Source organism: Vidua chalybeata, chromosome 18 (assembly GCF_026979565.1).
Source record: "Vidua chalybeata isolate OUT-0048 chromosome 18, bVidCha1 merged haplotype, whole genome shotgun sequence".
NCBI classification, from domain to species: domain Eukaryota; kingdom Metazoa; phylum Chordata; class Aves; order Passeriformes; family Viduidae; genus Vidua; species Vidua chalybeata.
The window spans coordinates 5837393-5857025 of record NC_071547.1 but is presented as its reverse complement, the minus strand read 5'-3'; the positions used below and the strand labels follow the sequence as shown (position 1 = coordinate 5857025).

The following is a 19633-nucleotide window of genomic DNA, read 5'->3' as shown; positions in this document are numbered from 1 at the left end:
GAAGCAAAACTCAAGGATTAGCCTCCCACTGCACATCAGCTGGCCTCCCTGGCTACAGCAGGCACCAGGATTATGTTCACTGCCAAAGCTCATGAGCATTTGGAATCCAGCAACCTTAGTGCATGAGATGGATGTACAGGAAGGAACACCAGCAACATTTCCTAGATGGATCTACTGAGCATCTTCTGAGTTGTTAGACAAACCAGTTTCAATGCCTTGAATGTGGGAGTGCTGAGTACAAAGAAGATAAACATCCCCCTGAAGATGAGCTTAAAAATGCATATAAAAATATAATTATAATACATCAGGTGTTTCCACTTCTGTATTGAAGACATTTATTACAAACAGGCCGTCAGCTCTCATATAAAAGTAAAACATCTGAAAAGTAAGAGCAGTCAGAGAATGCAACTCCCCTCAGTCCCATGGAACAGCAGTGAGATGTCTGTTGATGCAGCCCCTGGTCACCAGCACTTCTGGGGGAAGGACTGGGATCCCAGCCATGAACAAGTGCAGAAAGCCTTGCTCCGAGGAAAAATCCCTCCCAAATACCAGGTGGCAGGATGCAAGTGTGAGAAACACAGCAAAGTCCACCCAGGGGCAGTGCAAGGGGCACTGAAGGCGGCTGCAGCTCAAGCAGTCCAGCTCTCCTCACAGGGAAGGGCTGCAGAGCACATGGGAGCTTTCTGCATGTCCCTAAGATCCAGCTGCTGACAGATGTGCTTTGGTAAGAGATGGCATCAGTCTAAACTGAAGTGCTCTGCAAAAATATCATTTTTCTTCCCAAACAAACCTCGTACTTGCTCAAACTCCAGGGGCACATCAACAGCCTTTTTCTTTACTTCTTTATCAAAAAGCTACAAAATAAAAACCAGAAAATATTGTCAAAACTCAGTACAGGCTCCTCACCCCAATAACACTGCACACTCTAAAGTCTTAAAACATCCAGCAAATAAACACTTCAAAGAAAAAAGCCAGCCCTGTCACCACTGTTGCTCATGCTGTTATTTAGCAGACCATTTTCCTGGTTTGCCCTGGTTCTGGGTAACCAAGGCAGTGCAGTTCCCTCCCCAGCAGCAAGGCAGATGAACAGGACATGGCTGCTGCATCCAGAACCTCCTTTCCTCTGGTTCCAGTCATTCACAAAGGCACAGCAGCATTACCTCAGAAGCTGAGAGCTCCAGGAGTCCTGATATGTCATCCTCCATTTCAGACAGGGACTGGTTCAGGACAGCAGCTGCCTTGGCCACATCTGGGTGATAATGGTTCTGGAGAGACTGAAAAAGCAAGACAAATAGGAGATAATCTAGAAGTACAGGGTAACACACATCCATCTGCACTCCCACACAGGAGTCTGCCCATTTGGTGGTCAGATCTCCAGACCACCAAATTCCATCAGATCCAAGTTCGCTGTACCATGCTACTACAGAGCTTCACAAAATCCTCATTTCAGGCATCTTTCAAACTTATCAAAGGCTCCTCTCACATGGTCACATCCAGCTCAAGATAAACTCATCCACAGGCCATGCCTACACTGCATAACCTAATTCTGCCACCTCACAGTGCCTCCATGTCACACCCAAGCTCCAGCTCTCCAGGATTCCAGCTCCTGCACATCATTCTTCTTGCTGCTTCAGCCTCCTACACAAACCCCTCATCCATTTCTAGAGGCTAACCTGGCTCTACTCAATTCACTTCCATCAGTGCTCACCAAGTTCCTCTCTCCCCTCCAGAGCAAATGAGAAGCTTGGTACATTTGCAGTTATTTAGTCTGTTTCAGCTGTAAACTGCAAGTTCAAATGTGTGTTCAAAGCCACCCACCAACTAGCATACTTTTCTCCAGTGTAAGGAATCCTTTGCTAGGATAGAGAATGATGCAGGGTAAAAGAACTGATCTCATTTGCAAGACACATGTCAAGCAGGCTCTTGTGAGAGGGACTGTCCACTGCCAACACATGTCAAGGAAGCAGCAAAGGTGGAAGAGACCCATACCAGACCCAGATGCTCATTTTGGGATGACATACCTGAATCTCCCAGAGAGAGCTCTGCAAAGCCCTGCTTTCAGATGGCTCCTCCTCCTCCATAATATATGGATCTTCTGACATGTCTAAGGAAATAGGAGATCCAGAGCTAATACCTTCTATGTGATGTACGTAACCCCAAAGGGAACACAGGCTCAGAGCAGTGCTGCAGCCAGAGTTGCTCCTTCCCAAGTCATTTCTGGTCCAGGGACAAACAGACAAATCCCAGCATGACCCAAGAGTCACTGCTGGCAGCACTACAGAACCATGTTGCTTTTAAAGAGCAGAGGAAGTAGGGCATTTGGAATAGCTTTGAACTTAACAGCAGGAGCCTGCTGACCTTTCACAAACTCAAGGGACAGGACAAAGAGATCCTTCCAAACCTCAGAACTGCAATTCCTCCCCTTTTCCTCCACAGGAATGCTCCTGTTTATGTTGCCTTGAAGGCGTAACACAACTGCCCTCTCACCTGCTGGCCCTCCTGGTCTGTGCAGCAGCACCCTGCAGGCGGGGTGCCTCCGGAAGAGGTTGCAGATGAAGGGAATGATCATGAGGAGAGCCTCGGGAGGGGCCGTGAGCGCCAGCCGCGCCAGCCGCTTGATGAACGCCGCCACCAGGTACGCTGGCAAGTGCCTGGGGACAGGGGACAGCAGGGAGCAGCCTGTTACAGTCCTGGCAGCAGAGCCAGCAGCCTCAGCCACCCTAACAGCACGCCACATTACAGACCAGGGGGCTCGTCAGGCTTTTTTGGCTGTGGAGTAAAGAGAAGCTTTAGGAATCTCGCTTTTAAGCATTAATGTGTTGTGTGCTCACTGGAACAAACTTTTGGGTGAATTTACATTCAGTGCGTGAATAATCTCAGATCACTGTAAGATTCAATCCTGACACGTGGCACCATTGCCAAGCACAGCCCCTGTACACAGCCAGTCTCATGGCAAACTTTATTCAGTCCTTTCATAAACTGAGTGTTTGGCCAGGCAACCTTAATTATATTCTTCTTATGTCATTTTGTGGGTTTAATTAATACACAGGCCATGGTGCTAAATTTACATAACATTTCCAAGCACTGCAGCTGTTAATGGGAACATAAAGCTCCCATGTAGTGTAAATGTGCAGCATAATTCTTTTTTTTTTTTTAATGGTAAAAATGCAAATTTCTAACAGCAACCAGCTCATTTAGACCCCTTCTTTACGTCAGAAGAGTTGGGATGAAAATGACAATTTTCAGTCACTCAGGCTTCACTACACCTGCAAGGCTCAACAAAGTTACCCACAGGTCTTGTCACTCTCTCCGAAGTACACCAGGAATACAAGGGGGTTGGATATGAAGTGCCTGATGCTGTGTTACTGTTGGTTTATTTTATAATATATGACAGCAACTATATGACCAGCTGCCTATCCGGTTTATTCCCTGTGTACAATGAACTGACAACATCAAGACAGGCTGTCAAACACTTCACATTTCAGTGCTTTATGTCTGCAAAAAGCCATCCATTTATCAACAGCTTTGTAATCTATAAAAAGCCTGCAAATTTTACTTTTCCATTTTTACAAAGGCAAGACAGAAAATTCATCACTTTCACCCAAAGTGGAACAGAGATCAAAAACACATCCATAAGCGCTTGCAGCTCAAACTCTGATAACTAACTGCAATTCTTCCTTTCTGAAAATCTATGGCTGTGAGGCAAATCTTCAAAAATAGCACATGAAAAATTACACAAGACTACAATAATAGTCTTGGATTCAGTTTTCTCCACAAAAATGTATCTAATCCAGCAGGCACACTGAATACATTAAATCCAGACATGTGGGAGACTGTTCAAGAACAGAAAAGCAGGAGAAAAATATGTGAGCATACATAATAAAGATGCTACTTACGATGAAGACAAAAACAGATCAGTCAGGTGGAAAAAGCGAGCTCGGTACTTCACATGATAGATGGAAGGGTCTAACAGACTGTACAGCTTCTTGTAAAAGTCAGGATACTCCCTGTTGAAAAAGAGGAAAAATACAACATCCATTAGTGGTGTACAGAGGGACTGCGTCTAAATGTTTTTGTGCTTTCATTAAGAGCACCCCAGCCCACTGCTGTGCTCTGTTTAGCTCTCTTAGGCTTCCCTCTACAGTCACCACCTGAAAACAAGCTGCAAGGTGAATTTATGGCTCTTGCAGTGCCCAGCCATCTTCAGGGTGTGAAGCCATGTCCAGTGACTGCAAATGGTACAGGATGCAGTGAAAGGGACACCAAAGACCATGGCTTCACTCTGTAATCAGATCAATGGAAATTGATTTTTAAGTGCTGAGCTACCTCAGTCTAGAGAAAAGACTATTTAGGTTCAGTTGTAAAAGAAATCAGACAGCCAAAAAAGCCCAGCATCCAAACAGCCTGAGCCTCTTCTGCAGTTTGGCTTTCTCATGGGGGAATTTCAAAGCTTGAAGGTGTGGTGAATGCATTTCAATTCCTTGTACATAAAGACATAAATGCAAAAACCCAGGTTCCTTTAAACAATATACTCTTTTTACTTACAGATTATGCTGATGAATCAAAATAAACAACCCATTTAGGGCTAGAAGACTGATTGCTCCACCTGTAAGAAAACAGACAGATATCAACACAATAAAAATAACTAGAAAAAAATAATCTTCAAGTTTTTTCTATAATATAATCTTCCCAGAAGGAAAACAAAACTCAGTAGCTGAAATCAGAGCTAGTGTGATGACTGAAAAGTGAAACAATTTCATCTACAGCCTTCCACAGACTCCCAAGTTTCTTACAAAGATTAAGCTGTAGTTTAGTAGAACAAATGTTCAGCAACTGAGACACAAAAATGTGCTGCTCTAATTCCTCAACAAAGTCACACTGGGGAGGCAAAGGTCTGATCAGAAAGGACATTTCTGCAGGAACCTGTGGACCCTGTTTGGATCAGCAGCACTGGCTGAACTCTATATTGAAAACAAATCATTTCAGTATTCTACTCTTCCCCAAAGACTTAAATATGGCTTTCCTTACACACAAGGAGCAATGACATTGACAAACACTGGTAAAATCATCTCACTTTCAGGGACACTGGAGATGACCCCAGTTCCTTAGCTCCATCCCAGCCAAGAGTACACCTATTCCATCACCCAGGTCGTGGTTCTGCACCCAGCAGAGCTTCCAAGTCCATCTGTCCCATGCTGGAGGTGCCACAAAGGATAAAAGGCTGCTCTCACTCACCTATGCCATAGGCCACTGTCAAGAAGTCCATCATGAGAGTGGGATCGTTCATGTAAGGCAGGACAGAGTCGTGCAGAATGACAAGAACCTTTTTGTAAAGGCCAGTGGGCAGCTGTGAAGGACAAAACAACAGAGAAACAAGCACTGCAGGGAGAATTCAGACAGCAGCAGCAACCTGTGGCTCAAAAAGGCAATGCACAAGCAGAAGGGAATGTGCCAGGAAAATACAGAACAGCTTGAAGCAGCAGTTCCCGAATGGGAGAGTTTACAAGTGACACCAACAAAGTTCATTCAAGAAGCAGGTGCTTACAACTAACAGTGTCATCACTCAGATGGGGAAAATCACCAGGAAAAAGGCTGGGGAAGCTTCAGCTTGTGAGTAGAGATTGTTATGCTGCAGATCACCCTTATGGGCAGAGATGTTTAAGGTAGGGAAAAAAGGCTGAGAGTAAGGAGGAAAATCAGGCCATATATGAAGTCATGTTTCTTGGCAGAGTGATCCAACAGAAATGGTCACTGGGCTGTTCCCAGCCCACACTCAAAACATAATGGGGTCCTACCAGCAGCTTCCTGCAAGGCTGGACACAATTGTTAAGGATCAGCAATCCTTAAATTTAAAGAGCAATGCAGATCATAGGCAGAACACTCACCTTGTGCTTCAAAAAAGTCAGCCACATTTTTTCAAACACCTGTTTGTGTGCCTTAAAACAGAATTGCAAACAGTGAGTTAAGCACACTGGTACAGATAATGCTCTATTTTAAGCAGACAAAATTTCAGTTCTAATGCACCAAATGAACAGTTACCTGAAGCTTTGAAAGTTTCAACTCCTCACGGTTATCTAAGAAGAAAGGGAAACCAGATGTTGAACTTGAAATGGATATTCAAAAAATTAAGATGACCCTTTTTAAGTTAGCCTTTTGATGCTCTAAAAATTTGGGCTGAAGTATTTTATACAAGGCCATAACAGACCCCCCTGTAGACTTAGGAATGTGGAATCACAGTGATCAAAGAAGCAGACATTCTCTACACACTAGAAATCTTAACCTGATTTTCATTTTCACACACAGTTATCATGCGGAATTTACTAACCTTGCTTGACCATAAATTTGACCATCTCAGACTCTTTGTTTGGCATGTTAATGGGTGAGATGAGGGAAAATACATTCTGCTGGTAAAAAGGCAGCGGCCTCTGAGGAAAAAAGCATATAAACAAACATGAAGCAAGTTCCACATCAGATAGCAAGATCCTGGGCTTCAATATTGACCTGTTTCCAAGTACTGAATATCGTTAAGAAAGAGAAAGGGAAAATGTTGATGACTAAACAACACACTGGTATATTCTCTGTTGCAGTCTCAGCCTGAAGTACTACTTGTTTATCCAACAAGAAACCTATCTCTGTACTTATTCTGGCTTAACAAAACTGGTGGATCCAATGAAGGAAACAGGCTCTTCCTCTGCATCAGAGTAAACAGAATTAAAAGTTTTCTCTGTGTCACTCAAGCTGTGAAGATTTGGGTAAAACAGAACTAAGAGCTTAGACCAGAAAGAACAGTAAGTGTCTTGAAATACTTTCAATTTCAGAGTAAAGCCAGTCTTGGCATACTGACACACATAAGAAAAAAATCAGTAACAATTTGTTACCTCCTTTGTCTTTTGCGTGACCTGCCCGATGCTGGCAGTGACAGCCTTCATGACAAAGTACCGCACGTCGTCGTACTCCAGGTACTCCTGAAAGCGGGAGATCAGGAGTGAGGCGTCCTCGGTGGTGGGAAGCAAACCATCAACAACTACCTAACAAAGGGTTTGGAAAGGAAAGCGACAAGTCAGTCTCTCACAGCACTGGAACACAGAGTGAGATGACTGAGGGCACATGAGTTCGTGTGCCATCAGGTCACTGACAGGAGAGACTTTTCAGTTACCTTAAGAAGGTCACATGGAAAAGTTAAAGTTCCCTTCCACTCTATTTTGATCAATGGATACTGTGCCTCCAATTCGACAAACTTCATGAGCGTGCAGAGTGCCAACTCCTTTAAAAAAAGAAAGAAACATCACAAAAAAAACCCCACCCAAACAAGAACACCAGGAGTCAAACCCAAAGGAGGCAACTTTCAAGAGGAGGAAGAATGAAGGATTATTTCCTGAGAAAGCTGCATGCTCGCTGCTGGTGAGCAGAGGTGAGTCAGAGCATCAGTGCTGTCTTACAGCACTGCCTGCCCTCCCACACTGAAATACAGCGACAGCTCACGGGACCCCCGTGAACCCGTGGGTCAGCAGCGGGCTCAGGACCTACCTTGACCTGGAAGGCGTCGTGCCCCATGAGGTCACCCAGGCAGCCCACGCAGTCCCTGTAGCGGTGCCTCATCCATATCTTGTACTTGTCCTCGGCGCTGTAGCTCTCTGTGAGGGACAGACACACACACAGGCTGGGCTCGGGCAGGGCCGCGCCTGTCCCGGGCAGCGCCGCGGGCCCCGCTCCGTGCTCACCGCTCAGAGAGGCGTCCTGGTCGGGCAGCGGCCCCACGAACAGCTCCCGCCGCTCCAGCAGCGCCCCGAACAGCCGGCTGCAGGTCCTGGCGGCGCTCACGATGTCCTCCGGCTCCTCCTGGCCCTGGGGAACCGCGTGTCAGAGCGGCGGCCCGGCCGCGCTGCCCTCCCTCAGCCCGCTCCCCCCGCCCGGCCCGGCCCGGCCCGGCCCGGCCCGCACCGCCAGCGGCTCCAGGAGCTCGAAGACGCGGTTGGCGCTGGAGCGGCTGCCCAGCACGGCCTCCAGGCAGGCGGCGAGCGCGGCCTCCCGCGCCATGCTCGCATGGGAGGACGGAGGAGGAGCCGCGGCCGCTCCGCCCGCAGGCGGGGCCGGCGGCGGGGCGGGGACCGGGACCGGGATCGAGATCGCTCCGTCCCGCACCCACACTGCCCCTCCCGGTAACCCGCCCCGGTACAGAAGGCAGGGAGAGGCGGCGGTATAAAAATGTACACTTTATTACACCTTCAGGTAGGATACAGCACTATTCTTTATCATCCTACTGGGTCGAGTACAAATGTTCATCACTTATGTACAGGTTGACTTCCTAACACACTCCTTGGGAGAAAGACACATCCAAAGGAAGAAAAAAAAAATAATGAGAAGGAAAAAAAGATAGTGACTTTTTATCTTCATCAACTGACCTAAACAAGAAACAATCGCCTCTTTAGACACCAAATCAGACCAGCACAACGACGCAGCCAACAGCTCTCCCGCTGCTGGAACTGTTCCCCCCCACCCCGACTTTCATGCACATCATAAAAGCTAAACACTTAAAAGTAAAACTGGGGCTAACTAAGCAATATTTTTGGATGAGCGAGGCTATACTGTACACAGTGTCACTATCCATTACCACTGCATCTGCTTTGCATTTTAAACTACTCTGCTGTCAGCAATGCCAGCTCCATGGCTGGCTGTGAAGTTTAGGGGATGGCACACGCCAGGGGTTAGCAGGGTCAGGGGAATACTACTGCATGCAAAAACAGCTTTAAAAAAAAAAACAAAATGCCCTTGTATTTGTACACCTGAGGGTCCAAGAAAAAAAGTATGCAGGACAAAAGAGGTATAAAATAAAAAAGTAAGGAACGCTGCCTGAGCCAATGTTTACATGTGTGATCTGAACAGAATTGGCTGTACCTATCCCAAGTAACACAGAGGAGCTGGCTGAGAATTCTTTCTTGTTTAAGCCATGTGGATTGCCAGGTACCAACAAGTGTGGACATACAGAAGTAAAAACAAAATATATGCTTTCCTTGCCCTTAAATAGGCTTCTTTCCTAAAAGAGTAAAAAGATCACAGAATGAAAAAATAATTTTAAAATCAGCTCAGAAAAGGAATGTTGTAATTTTGTCTGGATTTTACACATTGTGCAGTTTTATGGCCAAAGTAAAATAAATCCCATCAACCCACCATGGGCTTTTTGATTCCTCACTCAGTGCTGTTTGCAAAGTCTGTTATTCACTGTATGCAAGAAAAGTAAAGAAACCCCCCACAGTTCTATGCAGCTTTTTGCTTTTTTTCTTTTTTTTTTTTTCTCCATAATAAGGCAAACTGATTTGGAGGAAGAGGCCACGCTCTATTCACATCCAAAATACCCACCTGAAGATACATTCATCGTTAGCTTTAGTAAAAGAATAGTACAAAAGTTAGATCTTACTCTTTACACAGTTGAAGAATTAAGTCTTAGATTTAATTTCACTATTCTCCCCTTCCCCCAGCCCCCCACCCCCCAAGCTGAAAGCTGTGTAAAAAGTACTGAACATTTAAACATGTTGCAAGAGCAGAATGAAACTGAGAGATTAGATTTTATCAGCTGGAGATTTTTTGTGACAGAAGTCCCATGAGAAACAGCTATGGATCATCTGTTTAGCTGTATCTACTGAACAATTCTTTTACAAAAAAAAAAAAAAAAAGGGCTACACTTTAATACACATTTACTATCAACACAGTATTTACTCAGCTCATGCCTAAAATACCCATTATTTTAAAGTGAAATATGAGAATGGCACACAGGTTGGGTTATTCAGTAAACTATACACAAAAACTACTAACAAACATTTTAAAAGACTTACAAAAATGGAGAATGAAACCTATGAAACCTTTTTTTTTTCCTTTTTAATTACATATACTTACAGGTTTTCACATTTATTGGCTAAACTTTGCAGGGAGCACTTCAAGTCTGTGTTAGATCTTCCAGGGGCGTTTACCACAGGGAAGAACAACACAGAGCTTTTGTACAGATGGAAAATACTGTGCTGTACCAACTACACCTGGTTCTTTGTGGGGCTTCATCGTGGGTACTGAGCACACACTGAACTACAGCAAGGAGCTGGACATGCCCACAGGCAGGTGTGGTATTCTAACACAGATGGATTTTACTGACATTTATGGCAGATCACCATTTCACTTTTGAGAAGCTGGGCAGAATTTCAACCTAAGTAATGCTTGCTTTATCTGGTTTGAATGAGCACAGAGAACACAGGCAGAATGCATCTTGTACAGAGTTTGAGTGCTAAACAGTTGCTAATACACTGAAGTTACATGTGAGTTTTCATGTTTAAATGTTCACCAGCAAGAAACCTTCTGCTCCAAAAAAAAAGAAAACCCAGCAAAACAAAACAAAACAAAAAAAAAAAAAACAAAAAAAAAAAAAAAACAAAAAAAAAAAAAAAAAAAAAAAAAAAAACAAACAAAAAAAAAAAAAACAGAGACCAGAGGTGTTTTGTCTTCATTTGGATGTTTGGAGTAGCTTCTCACTTGTCTCAGCAAACACAAAATACTGTGTTTCTCTGTTATTGCAATAGTTCAACTTGGTTTAGTAGGTGCCTTTAATCTGACAGTCGGTGTCCTCATTTGTACTTTTGCTTGCTGACTCTGGGCTTCAGGTGTTGCTGGTGTCTGGGCTGGGTTCTGTACACCTGGAGCCTGAACCTGGGGAGATGCTGTGGTCACGACCTGCTGCTGGATCAGCTTCTGCTGCACGACCTGAGCGGTAGCAGTGGTTGCAGGGATCACCTGAACCTGCTGTTGACCTGCTGTCGTCTGAGAAAGGGTCACAGTTTGGGGCTGAGCTTGTACCTACACATCAGGATGAAAAGGCAATTACAAAATGGTTTGGCATTAAACTGAGCAGTCATTACATTTCTGCTCTACAGAAGGAATCCTGCTTCCTTAGGTATTTGCTCTCTTAACTGACAAACATCTCACACAATGATTCTGGGAACGTAGGCTCTGTGGTGTCACTGAGAAACACCATTCTGTCACATCTTCTAGAGCCTTATAAATCAGAACTAAGAGCCAAGATGCCTGTAACTCAGGTCTCTGCAGTGCAAATCCAAGGACATGCCCTCAGATACATTCAGAAGGCAGATGAAAGGTATAGAAACCCTTCCAGATATATAGGAAAATTCCTGTACTGCAGAAGTGAAGGAGCAGGGAAAAGAACAGAGGGACAGCCAGAGGACCAAAGAGGTTAAAATGCTGACTGTGCACCCATATTGTGACAACAAATACAGCCACTGAGGCTTCCCACCAGTCTCTGCCATTGCCCATTCAGACTACAGCTGCCAGTCTCTATTGCCAATTTATGGCAGAATAGTTTGAACTCCATCCAGACATCTAATTTTCATAGCTCTACCCAGAAAAAGGGAAGAAAAAAAAAATCAACATCTCCTTGTTCAGAGGACAAGGTAATGAAAACTGAGCAGCTTCAGCTGCCTTTGTCAGATGCAGAAGCCAAACAAAGCTACCAAGGACTTCTCCAGAGAAAAAATTAGCTATTGAATGATCCAAAAGGATTCTAGTGGGAAGCACTAAAAATGCAGATAAAAAGAATGCCATATGAAGACCATAGTTTAAAAAATACTTATCATGGCCTACATCTACTGCTACTAAAGTCACTGATGTAGATGGGAGGGAAAATATTTGTCTTTTTGCCACAGACTCAAAGTCACAGAGTTATGCCACCATTGATGACTTTTGAAAATTATCTAGGAGCTCTTCCTGACTACAGAGGACAACTCAACTTGTATTGACTAATGAGAGTTCTACTTCCTGCTGTCTACTTTGCCCTTGAAGCATTCACATCTGAGGTGGTTATCAGACTGCTTACACCACTTTATCACCATTTTGAGATAAACAGTCACAGATTTTATTCTGCACTAAAACATTGCACCGTGAACTGTGGCAGATTAAGAGCTGACTGGGCCAGATTTTTGTGCACCAAAGTCAAGAACTTCATGCACCCTCCAAAGTTAAATCATTCCTGCCAACCAACTGCCTACGTTAGGCCTGTTGCTAATGATCTGGATGACATTGAGCTAAAGAGTGTTAATTCAACTGCCTGGTCGTTAGGGAAGGGGAACCAAACAACCTGAGCTTCTCCTGCCCGAGCCCCGTCTGTTACCAGCACCCATTTGGAACAGCTACCACACCATCCTGCCTTTTACAGAGCACTTGGCATAGCTCTATGAACTGAAACAAAACAACTTGTAACCTTCAATTTGTCCTCATTTTTATGTGAAAAGCTCAGATGGTGCTCATTAGTTCAATTATTTGCTGTATTGACTATACATCACCAGAAACCAATTTTTAAACATCCTTTCAGCTCCAGAAAACACTGTTAAAAATCTGTTTTTCAGCTTATCTACAGTGATGAACAAACATTGCTACATCTATGAAAGTTTTAGACCAGAGAATATACCTCAGCTGATTCAGTATTCAAGACTCATTTTTATAGAAAGGCACTTGCTATATCCTTCAAAAATACTACCTATGCCACACATAACGTGAAAAATACACACATTCCAAAAAAATGAGCTTTTCTAAAGATCATGTTTCTAGTGCTATATTTGACAAGAGCAAAACCTACCTGTTGGGAAACTGAAACCATCTGCTGAATGTTGGCAACAGTAGCCTGTTGCTGGACCACTTGTGGGAGTTTTGCAACCTGTAGTGATATGAAATAAAGAAAGATTGGATCAAAATAAAAAGCTGCTGATAGCAGCAAAACACCAAGGCCTGTTCATGGTAAGTTGTAGTTTGGCATTTTCCGTGAGGATGAATGTTTATGAAACATTTTAGATCAGTGAAAAGAAGAACTTAGCTAGGGGAGGAAGAAAAATATTTTCAATTTTAACTACAACAGAGTCATTTCCTCCCAACTACCTAGAAAATTGGAGGAAGCACATGAGTTCTAACAGGTTACATTATCTGGGATATACTTTTGAAAGAGTAAGGTTTCCAATTCCTAACCCCCTTCTTTTTCCTTGGTTAGGCTGATTCAGTTATGCAGAAAAGAAAGTATGTGAGTTGTCACCTACTCTAGGCTACCAGAGATTAGGCTGTGAGGCAGCACCAGAAACAGGAAAAATTCTGGCTGAATTTTCCTCAGTAAACACACTATGGAATCCCTTGCCTAATAAAAAGGAGTGACTCAATTATTTTATTTCAAAGAGGAAAGGTGAACTTGCAGCTCACAGCTATGACTTGCTATAAGGCCACATATGCAGCACCAGTGAATTTTATTGAAAACTCAATTTAAATGAATGTGTGACTAGAATTAAAATGAGTGGGTGCTGAATTCTACCTCACCTGTCATCTTTACAATTCTCCAGTCCCAGTACAGTTTAAGGTGCAAACCTGTGTTACCTGTACCTGAATCTGGGCCTGCACTTGCTGAGTTCCACCTGGTTTCTGGGTTTGGGAAATTGGAGTTGTTAAGAACTGTGTTTTAATGGCAGGCTGTGTAGCATAAGTTACTTTTTGCTGCTGTGAAGTCTGCTGTTGGGTCTGGACCGTAACCTGTTGAGCATTTATCTGCACAAGAGAAAAAAAGGCATCAATGACTACAAAAGAGAAGTGTATTTTAAAAAACAGGTATGTGGGAAAAAAGATTAATTACATTTAATTACTAAAAAAAATTCTCCCAGTATTAGCAACAAAAAAATGAACACTAGATGAAAGCCTTCATGCATTTACACAAGTATTCAGAATTAAAGTACTTAAAGTTTCTCTCTTACACACAACACTCACACAACAATACACTTATTAAAAACTACCAAACAATCAACCACGTTACAGAAAAAATGAAGCACCTGAGAACCTGTTCTCTCTAGATATACCTAAGATCATCCCTAGAAACCCTGACTGACTCTCTAGGGGTGTCCTGGTCATCCAGAACCAAAGCTTTACAACCACAGAACCATTGCACAAGTTAATGGGAGGGCAGACAATAGTACCTTTTGCTGCACAGTAGCTTGTCCCTGTGCAACCTGGGGCTGGATGGCTTTCTGCTGCTGTGCTGCTTGGTGGTGCTTGAGTTTTAGCAGCTGCTGGACATGCAGTGGCTGTGCAACTACTGTCTGGCCTCCTGAAAATTACAGAAATAATTAGAACAGTAAGAGTCTTCAGTTGATTGCTTTGTCCCAGTAATCACAGCTCGCACCCACAGATTCCACTTTTATAGACATACATTTGCACAGCTTTGAGCACTAACAACCCACTGATTTTAATGGGAATAAGACATGATTTTCACAGTGGAGAAAATTTCTTATCTAAGGGCACGAGTAAGCTAATTTTTTGTTCCAACAACAATCTTCAAGAAAAAGATTGTCTATACTACAGAGACTGCTATGAAATACAATTCATCCTATTTCCAACTTGCATTCACATACCTGCTGCTTTCTGTGGCTGCCCGATGGCAACACTAATGCCTGCCACAGTCACAGGGAGTGTGGTGACTCCTGCAGATGACACAACAGCAGCTGGAACAGACACCACTGGAGGCTTTGCCAGAGCAACCTGGGCTGCTTGTGGAGTCTGGGCCTGGATCTGTCCTTGTGCTTGGAGCTGGGAAGCAGGAACACGAGTCTAAGCAGTAAGAAATGAAGATTATTGTACCAGCACAGAAAGATTTGCTGCATATAACAGGTGATTATAAAGTGATAGCTGTAAATGTTTCTAAATGTAATGGCTTCTGTACAGTGACACAATTCAGAGATGGTATCAATGGGTAAGTACAATGTAAAGCTATTTATGTTACAGCAGTTCCTTCTGAACTGCCAGAGCAATGCAAAGGGCACTTGTGAGTGTGAATCATCAGCGCCCAGTTCATTTAAACCAGCCAAGAGTGAGATGTTTGAGACTTTTTGCCAAGTCAAAGCCAACTCACCAGGCGTGCCACTTGCAGGTTGGTGACCGTAGTGCCTGTGAGGACTGCACCAGGACGAGGGGCTGTCACAGCAGTGAGCTGCTGAGTTTGCTGCTGCTGCTGCACTTGCACTTGTGCTGTTTGCTGCTGTGCCCCTTGCTGTGTCTGCTGTGCTGCCTGCTGCTGGGGGAGCTGCAGCTTCTGCTTCTGCAACTTGATCAGCTGCTCCTGCAAAAATCAAACACTTCCATCATTTCCAATGGCTTACATTACAGGAGAAAAATGGAGATGCATCCAAAGCCTAAAAGGAGAAACATTCTGTACCAGACTAGAGCTAAGATCAAGTATCTAAAATGTAACTCTTTTACACAATGGCTTCCAGTGAGCAACAGTAAGTGCTTTCCATCCTGCCCTACTCTACTATTGAAAGTGCTGTCAGACTCACTGCCTGCATGAAATTTTAGTAGGATGAAATTTAAGAGGGAAATACATCTCACTCTAGCCCAAGAAAACAGGACACAACACACACTGCTAAGGAAGCTTACAGTAATGAGAGCAATGTGTTATGTTACTTCATGAGCAGTTCCTCACCTGTGACAATTTCCCTACAGTTTTTATTTGAGCTGGAGACTGGGCTTGTGCCTGAGCCTGGATCTGTGGGACCTGCACCTGAGCAGCCTGCTGCTGCTGTTGCCTCAGAAGCTGGAAGTGAGCAGGGGTGATGGTTTTGCCTGACAGCTGGACTGTTGGTGTAGCTGTGAATAAAGAAAAAACAAAATGTTATGACAGATACTTTTTAACATTCAGTTTAACTCATGAATTTCACCTGAGAAGAAAAATGCTTATTTTTCTGCTCCAGCACACCTTGTGTTCTTACTACATGTAAGAACACATTATCATGAAAATTATGTAAAAGCAGAGTAGATCATAAAATACAAGGGTCTTTCTTCAAAACGCTCTTTTAGTGAAGACAGTCAATTCTAGTACTTTACTGCTAGATTGTTAATAATATTTTTAAATTGCAATGCCTAGGGGCCAAGCTCTCTATTGCCATGCTGTATCCAGACATACCAGAGAAAAATGTCATCTGAGCACCAACAATAAAGCAAGTTAAAAATCACAGCCCTGTTTAATCGCATCCCAGACTTCCGATACTGTGGGGCTGTGGTGGTGGATCTACAGGAATTCTGAGGCCCCTTATGCACTACTGGAAAAAGCCCCTGAACACAGGATCATTACCTGGTGTGACCTGGGTCACCAAAGACCTTGTCTGGGTCTGCACAGGCGTGAGGTTGGTGGTGACCACGGCCGAAGCTGTCACCGACGTCACCGCGCGCACGCCCTGGGTGGAGGCGATGGTCACCAGCTCGGTGGACGCTGCCGGCGCCGCGGCCGCTCGCGGCTGGCTGTGAACCACCTGGGCAGTGGCGGTGCCGCCCGAGGTCTGCGAGGGAACACAGCCGTTACTGCTCCCCTCCCACGCCTCACGTCTCCCTTCTGCAAATGGAATTGGCCCTCTAGGCAATTTTAAAAACAAGCACAAAAATGCAAAAGTAAAAAAGCCCCAAATCTGTCTAACACATCTGTTTGGATGCATCTTAAAATCAGCATGTGGTTAAATCTTTTTCCAACAGGCTGATCACCAAACCCTTCACTCCATTACAGACATTTTATTTTAGTACCTTTCAATATTTTGCTTTATCTTCCATAGTCTTAAACCATTAACATAATCATAAAGATCATAATTAATAAAGCACAAAACAGTTACAGGCTGAAAATGTTAATGACATAATACATTGCTTTTAGCAGCACTTGCCGATAAATTATTTTTAACAGTATTAAGCATTTTTTTTCTGATAAACCATTCCAGTGTGTTCTGATGTTTTGATAAGAGAGAGAGGTTTTATAAAGAACCCCAAGATGCACATGACATTTGCAAGAAGCAGAATTTCTGACAACATGGAAATTATCAGCTATGCTGATAAAACATGCAACCCAATGTGTCCAGGGACACAACTAATGACAGGATCTACTCACAGTCAGCGTGCCAGGTATAACAGGTGAGGCCAGACGCTTATTGATGGGCTGGAAGGTAGCAGCAGGGACCCCAGCAACAGTGTTCACGATCACATTTCCACTCACTGTAGCTGAAAGCAAGCCAGGATTAAATGTGATATTCTGAAAGTGAAAATCCTAATGTCCCATCACCTCTTATCTCCAATTATAAAGTCTCCTTACCAGTCTGGATGCTTGTCCCCGTCACTGCTGTTTTGATGGTGCCTGCCTAATTAGAAGACAATTAAGGTAACAGTTCAGAAAAACAATAAAAGAAAACTGAGCATTGCTTAACACAATGCTGTATTCTAGAAGTGACGAAATAACAAAAACACAATGGAACACACAGAGATTTCTGCAGTTGTTCAGTTGTTCATTGACTCTACAGATCACAGCAACTAATGCATACGTAAATCAGGATTCTGCTTCACTGATGAGCAACTGTAGACCAGCCAAGTGTGCTAAACCCTGGTCACTGGGCATCCCTGTTAGCAGAGGAAGGGAGCAATAACTTGGAGAACCACTCACATAGGAACATCACCGAGCACTTCATACACAGCAATGCTTGTGGCTCAGAACACATCCTCTGTGTCTTTCTGCAAAAGCTGTGGTACTCTTGCTCTTCAACAAGCAACGTAAATCCACCACTGCCTGCACACATTACTATGCAAACTGGATTTGCTCTAAATACAAAAGCCACAAGCCAGTCATCAGACTCATTCAGACTCCAGATTTAGAGAAGACATTAAAACTTTGCACAAACTCGCAGTAAAAGCACAACGGTGTTTCCTGTAGGATGCATCATTTCACTTGCCTTGCAAAGGTTAATGAATCTTTGGATTTTAAGCTCTTTAACTGAGTTGCTCTTACAGCTACATTCTCTTTTATTCTCTGTATTCTGCAAGTTCTCTGTACAAATACTTCTCATTGACCATGTACATCTATTCACTCAGACTTCATTAAGTGAAAGTCTAAAGTGAAAAAGGAAAAACCATGTTTGCACGGTGTTTTTTCACCTCAGAATGCCAAGATCTGTTGCTACAATGGTACAAATAGTCTTAATAAATCAGGGAACCAGAAGACACCAAGCATAACCAGGGAAAGCAAACAAGAAAAGAATATCTTTGATCTCACTATACTGACCTAAAATTCTCTTTCCAGAGAAAACACGACACAAATACAGCACACACAGAAGAACTCAAGTTACTACATCAGAGGCACCGAGCTCTCCCTTTCTTACCAATACTGCTGTGTTGGCCACAGTAGTGACTGCAGTCTGCACCACTGCCTGTGGCTGCTGAACTACCTGTGCTTGTGCCTGTGCCTGTGGCTGGGCCTGGGCCTGCTGCACGGGGGGCTGCTGGGGGGGCTGCTGGCCCGCCTGGGGCTGCTGGGGCTGGGGGCCCGTCTGCTGCTGGGCCCTCTGCTGCTCCGCCAGCGCCTGCAAGGCAAGGGGCACCTTCAGTCTTCAAGCATGGAACAAGCAAGATGTGGTTTTTTAAAACAAAATCAAGCAACAGGAAAAAAACTCTTTATCCACAAAACCCCTTTAATTCTAACCACAGACAGCCCACAAAGCCACCCTCACTTTTCAAGTCCAAGTTACACAACGTGACTAATTTCAAACTATAAGATGTACTCATGGTTTTATGGCTTAGAGCATAGCACAACAAGCAACTTATCATCCACAAGCAGGTATTTCTTTCTGAATAATATAAGAAAGGAGGCTAAAAAATGGTCAAGAATTAAATAAGACTTTTACATGTTTTAGTATCTTTTGCAAAAATATGTTCCTCATTGTTTAAGGGGTCTGAGTGTGACAAGAGGCGCAAGGAAAGGCCCCACTTTGGGCCCTGGTTATCTAAACCTTTGTACATGAGCAATGTGCAGCTGCTCATAACATCCACTGTACTGCCAAACTTCTCCCAGGAGGAAGCTCTGCTCATACCTCATCTGTTGCCTGATTTTTTAATTACTGCATTCATTTGTGCAGCAGAGATGGGACCATACCTTTTTCTCTTTGGCAATGCGTTCTGCTCGGAGGGACGCGACTTGAATCGGAGGGAGGGGCTTATCATAGTTGATTCCACTAGAAACAATGATAAGACAAAACACACAGTATTTAGAAATAACTGAAACCTAAAAAAAAAAATGAACATAAAAAAGAGCACTTTTATATGATTTATAACTTCTTCAAGATAGGGAGTGCTCACCTTTCTGCAAGCACCGATGCATGCTTTGGATTCTTCTGGAAAGGATTCATGCCAAGTCTGAAATTGAGAAAAACTGTATTAGCGGAGACAGAAAAACTTTCAAAACAGTATTTCATTTCACATATTTTAGCATGTAACACTGCAGTTTTGGTGAAGCTTCCACGATATTCCAGCCAGTACTGGAGGCCACATACAGACATTTAAGAGACTCAGAGTAAATACTAAATAAATACAGAAAAACTGCAGGAAGATACATAGGAAAGAATGTACTATTAGCAGCATAGACAGCAAATTGTCTACAATTCAAGCAAATGGACAGATATAAAGTAGATTTTTAAAACCCCAATTGAATGCAGTTTTGCTTTAAATGACAAAGAGCAAATTCCTGCAGAGACCCAAACACATGAAATATGGAGGTGTTTCCAATAACACAGAACACACAGAGAGAGATCAAGAA

General features: G+C 43.6%; 2 protein-coding genes across 13 annotated transcripts in view; both read right to left on the bottom strand.

Annotated features, from left to right (window-relative positions):
• Nucleotides 1–309: 309 nt before the first annotated feature.
• Nucleotides 310–8132, bottom strand: NOC4L (nucleolar complex associated 4 homolog). The gene is made up of 15 exons (XM_053959108.1): nucleotides 7942–8132; nucleotides 7722–7845; nucleotides 7528–7634; nucleotides 7157–7264; nucleotides 6879–7028; nucleotides 6326–6425; nucleotides 6040–6074; nucleotides 5886–5936; nucleotides 5236–5347; nucleotides 4546–4606; nucleotides 3897–4007; nucleotides 2488–2651; nucleotides 2022–2104; nucleotides 1161–1274; nucleotides 310–854 (listed from the first exon to the last, which is right to left on the bottom strand). Exons 1-15 carry the CDS (start codon nucleotides 8035–8037, stop codon nucleotides 738–740), a joined length of 1533 nt encoding a protein of 510 aa, XP_053815083.1. The 5' UTR covers nucleotides 8038–8132; the 3' UTR covers nucleotides 310–737.
• Nucleotides 8133–8198: 66 nt separating this feature from the next.
• Nucleotides 8199–19633, bottom strand: part of EP400 (E1A binding protein p400) — a 47213-nt gene continuing 35778 nt past the window's right edge. For 6 of the 12 annotated variants that reach the window (XM_053959093.1, XM_053959098.1, XM_053959095.1 and 3 more), the window contains 13 exons: nucleotides 19177–19233; nucleotides 18974–19052; nucleotides 18204–18404; nucleotides 17147–17192; nucleotides 16946–17055; nucleotides 16148–16352; nucleotides 15500–15663; nucleotides 14930–15136; nucleotides 14433–14628; nucleotides 13998–14128; nucleotides 13408–13575; nucleotides 12629–12706; nucleotides 8199–10836 (listed from right to left, as the gene is read on the bottom strand). In XM_053959093.1, the coding sequence (XP_053815068.1) occupies nucleotides 10564–10836; nucleotides 12629–12706; nucleotides 13408–13575; nucleotides 13998–14128; nucleotides 14433–14628; nucleotides 14930–15136; nucleotides 15500–15663; nucleotides 16148–16352; nucleotides 16946–17055; nucleotides 17147–17192; nucleotides 18204–18404; nucleotides 18974–19052; nucleotides 19177–19233 (1915 nt within the window). In that variant the 3' untranslated portion in view covers nucleotides 8199–10563. The remainder of the gene's footprint in view (nucleotides 10837–12628; nucleotides 12707–13407; nucleotides 13576–13997; nucleotides 14129–14432; nucleotides 14629–14929; nucleotides 15137–15499; nucleotides 15664–16147; nucleotides 16353–16945; nucleotides 17056–17146; nucleotides 17193–18203; nucleotides 18405–18973; nucleotides 19053–19176; nucleotides 19234–19633) is intronic. The other 6 variants (XM_053959094.1, XM_053959104.1, XM_053959103.1 and 3 more) reach the window with 3 other exon arrangements.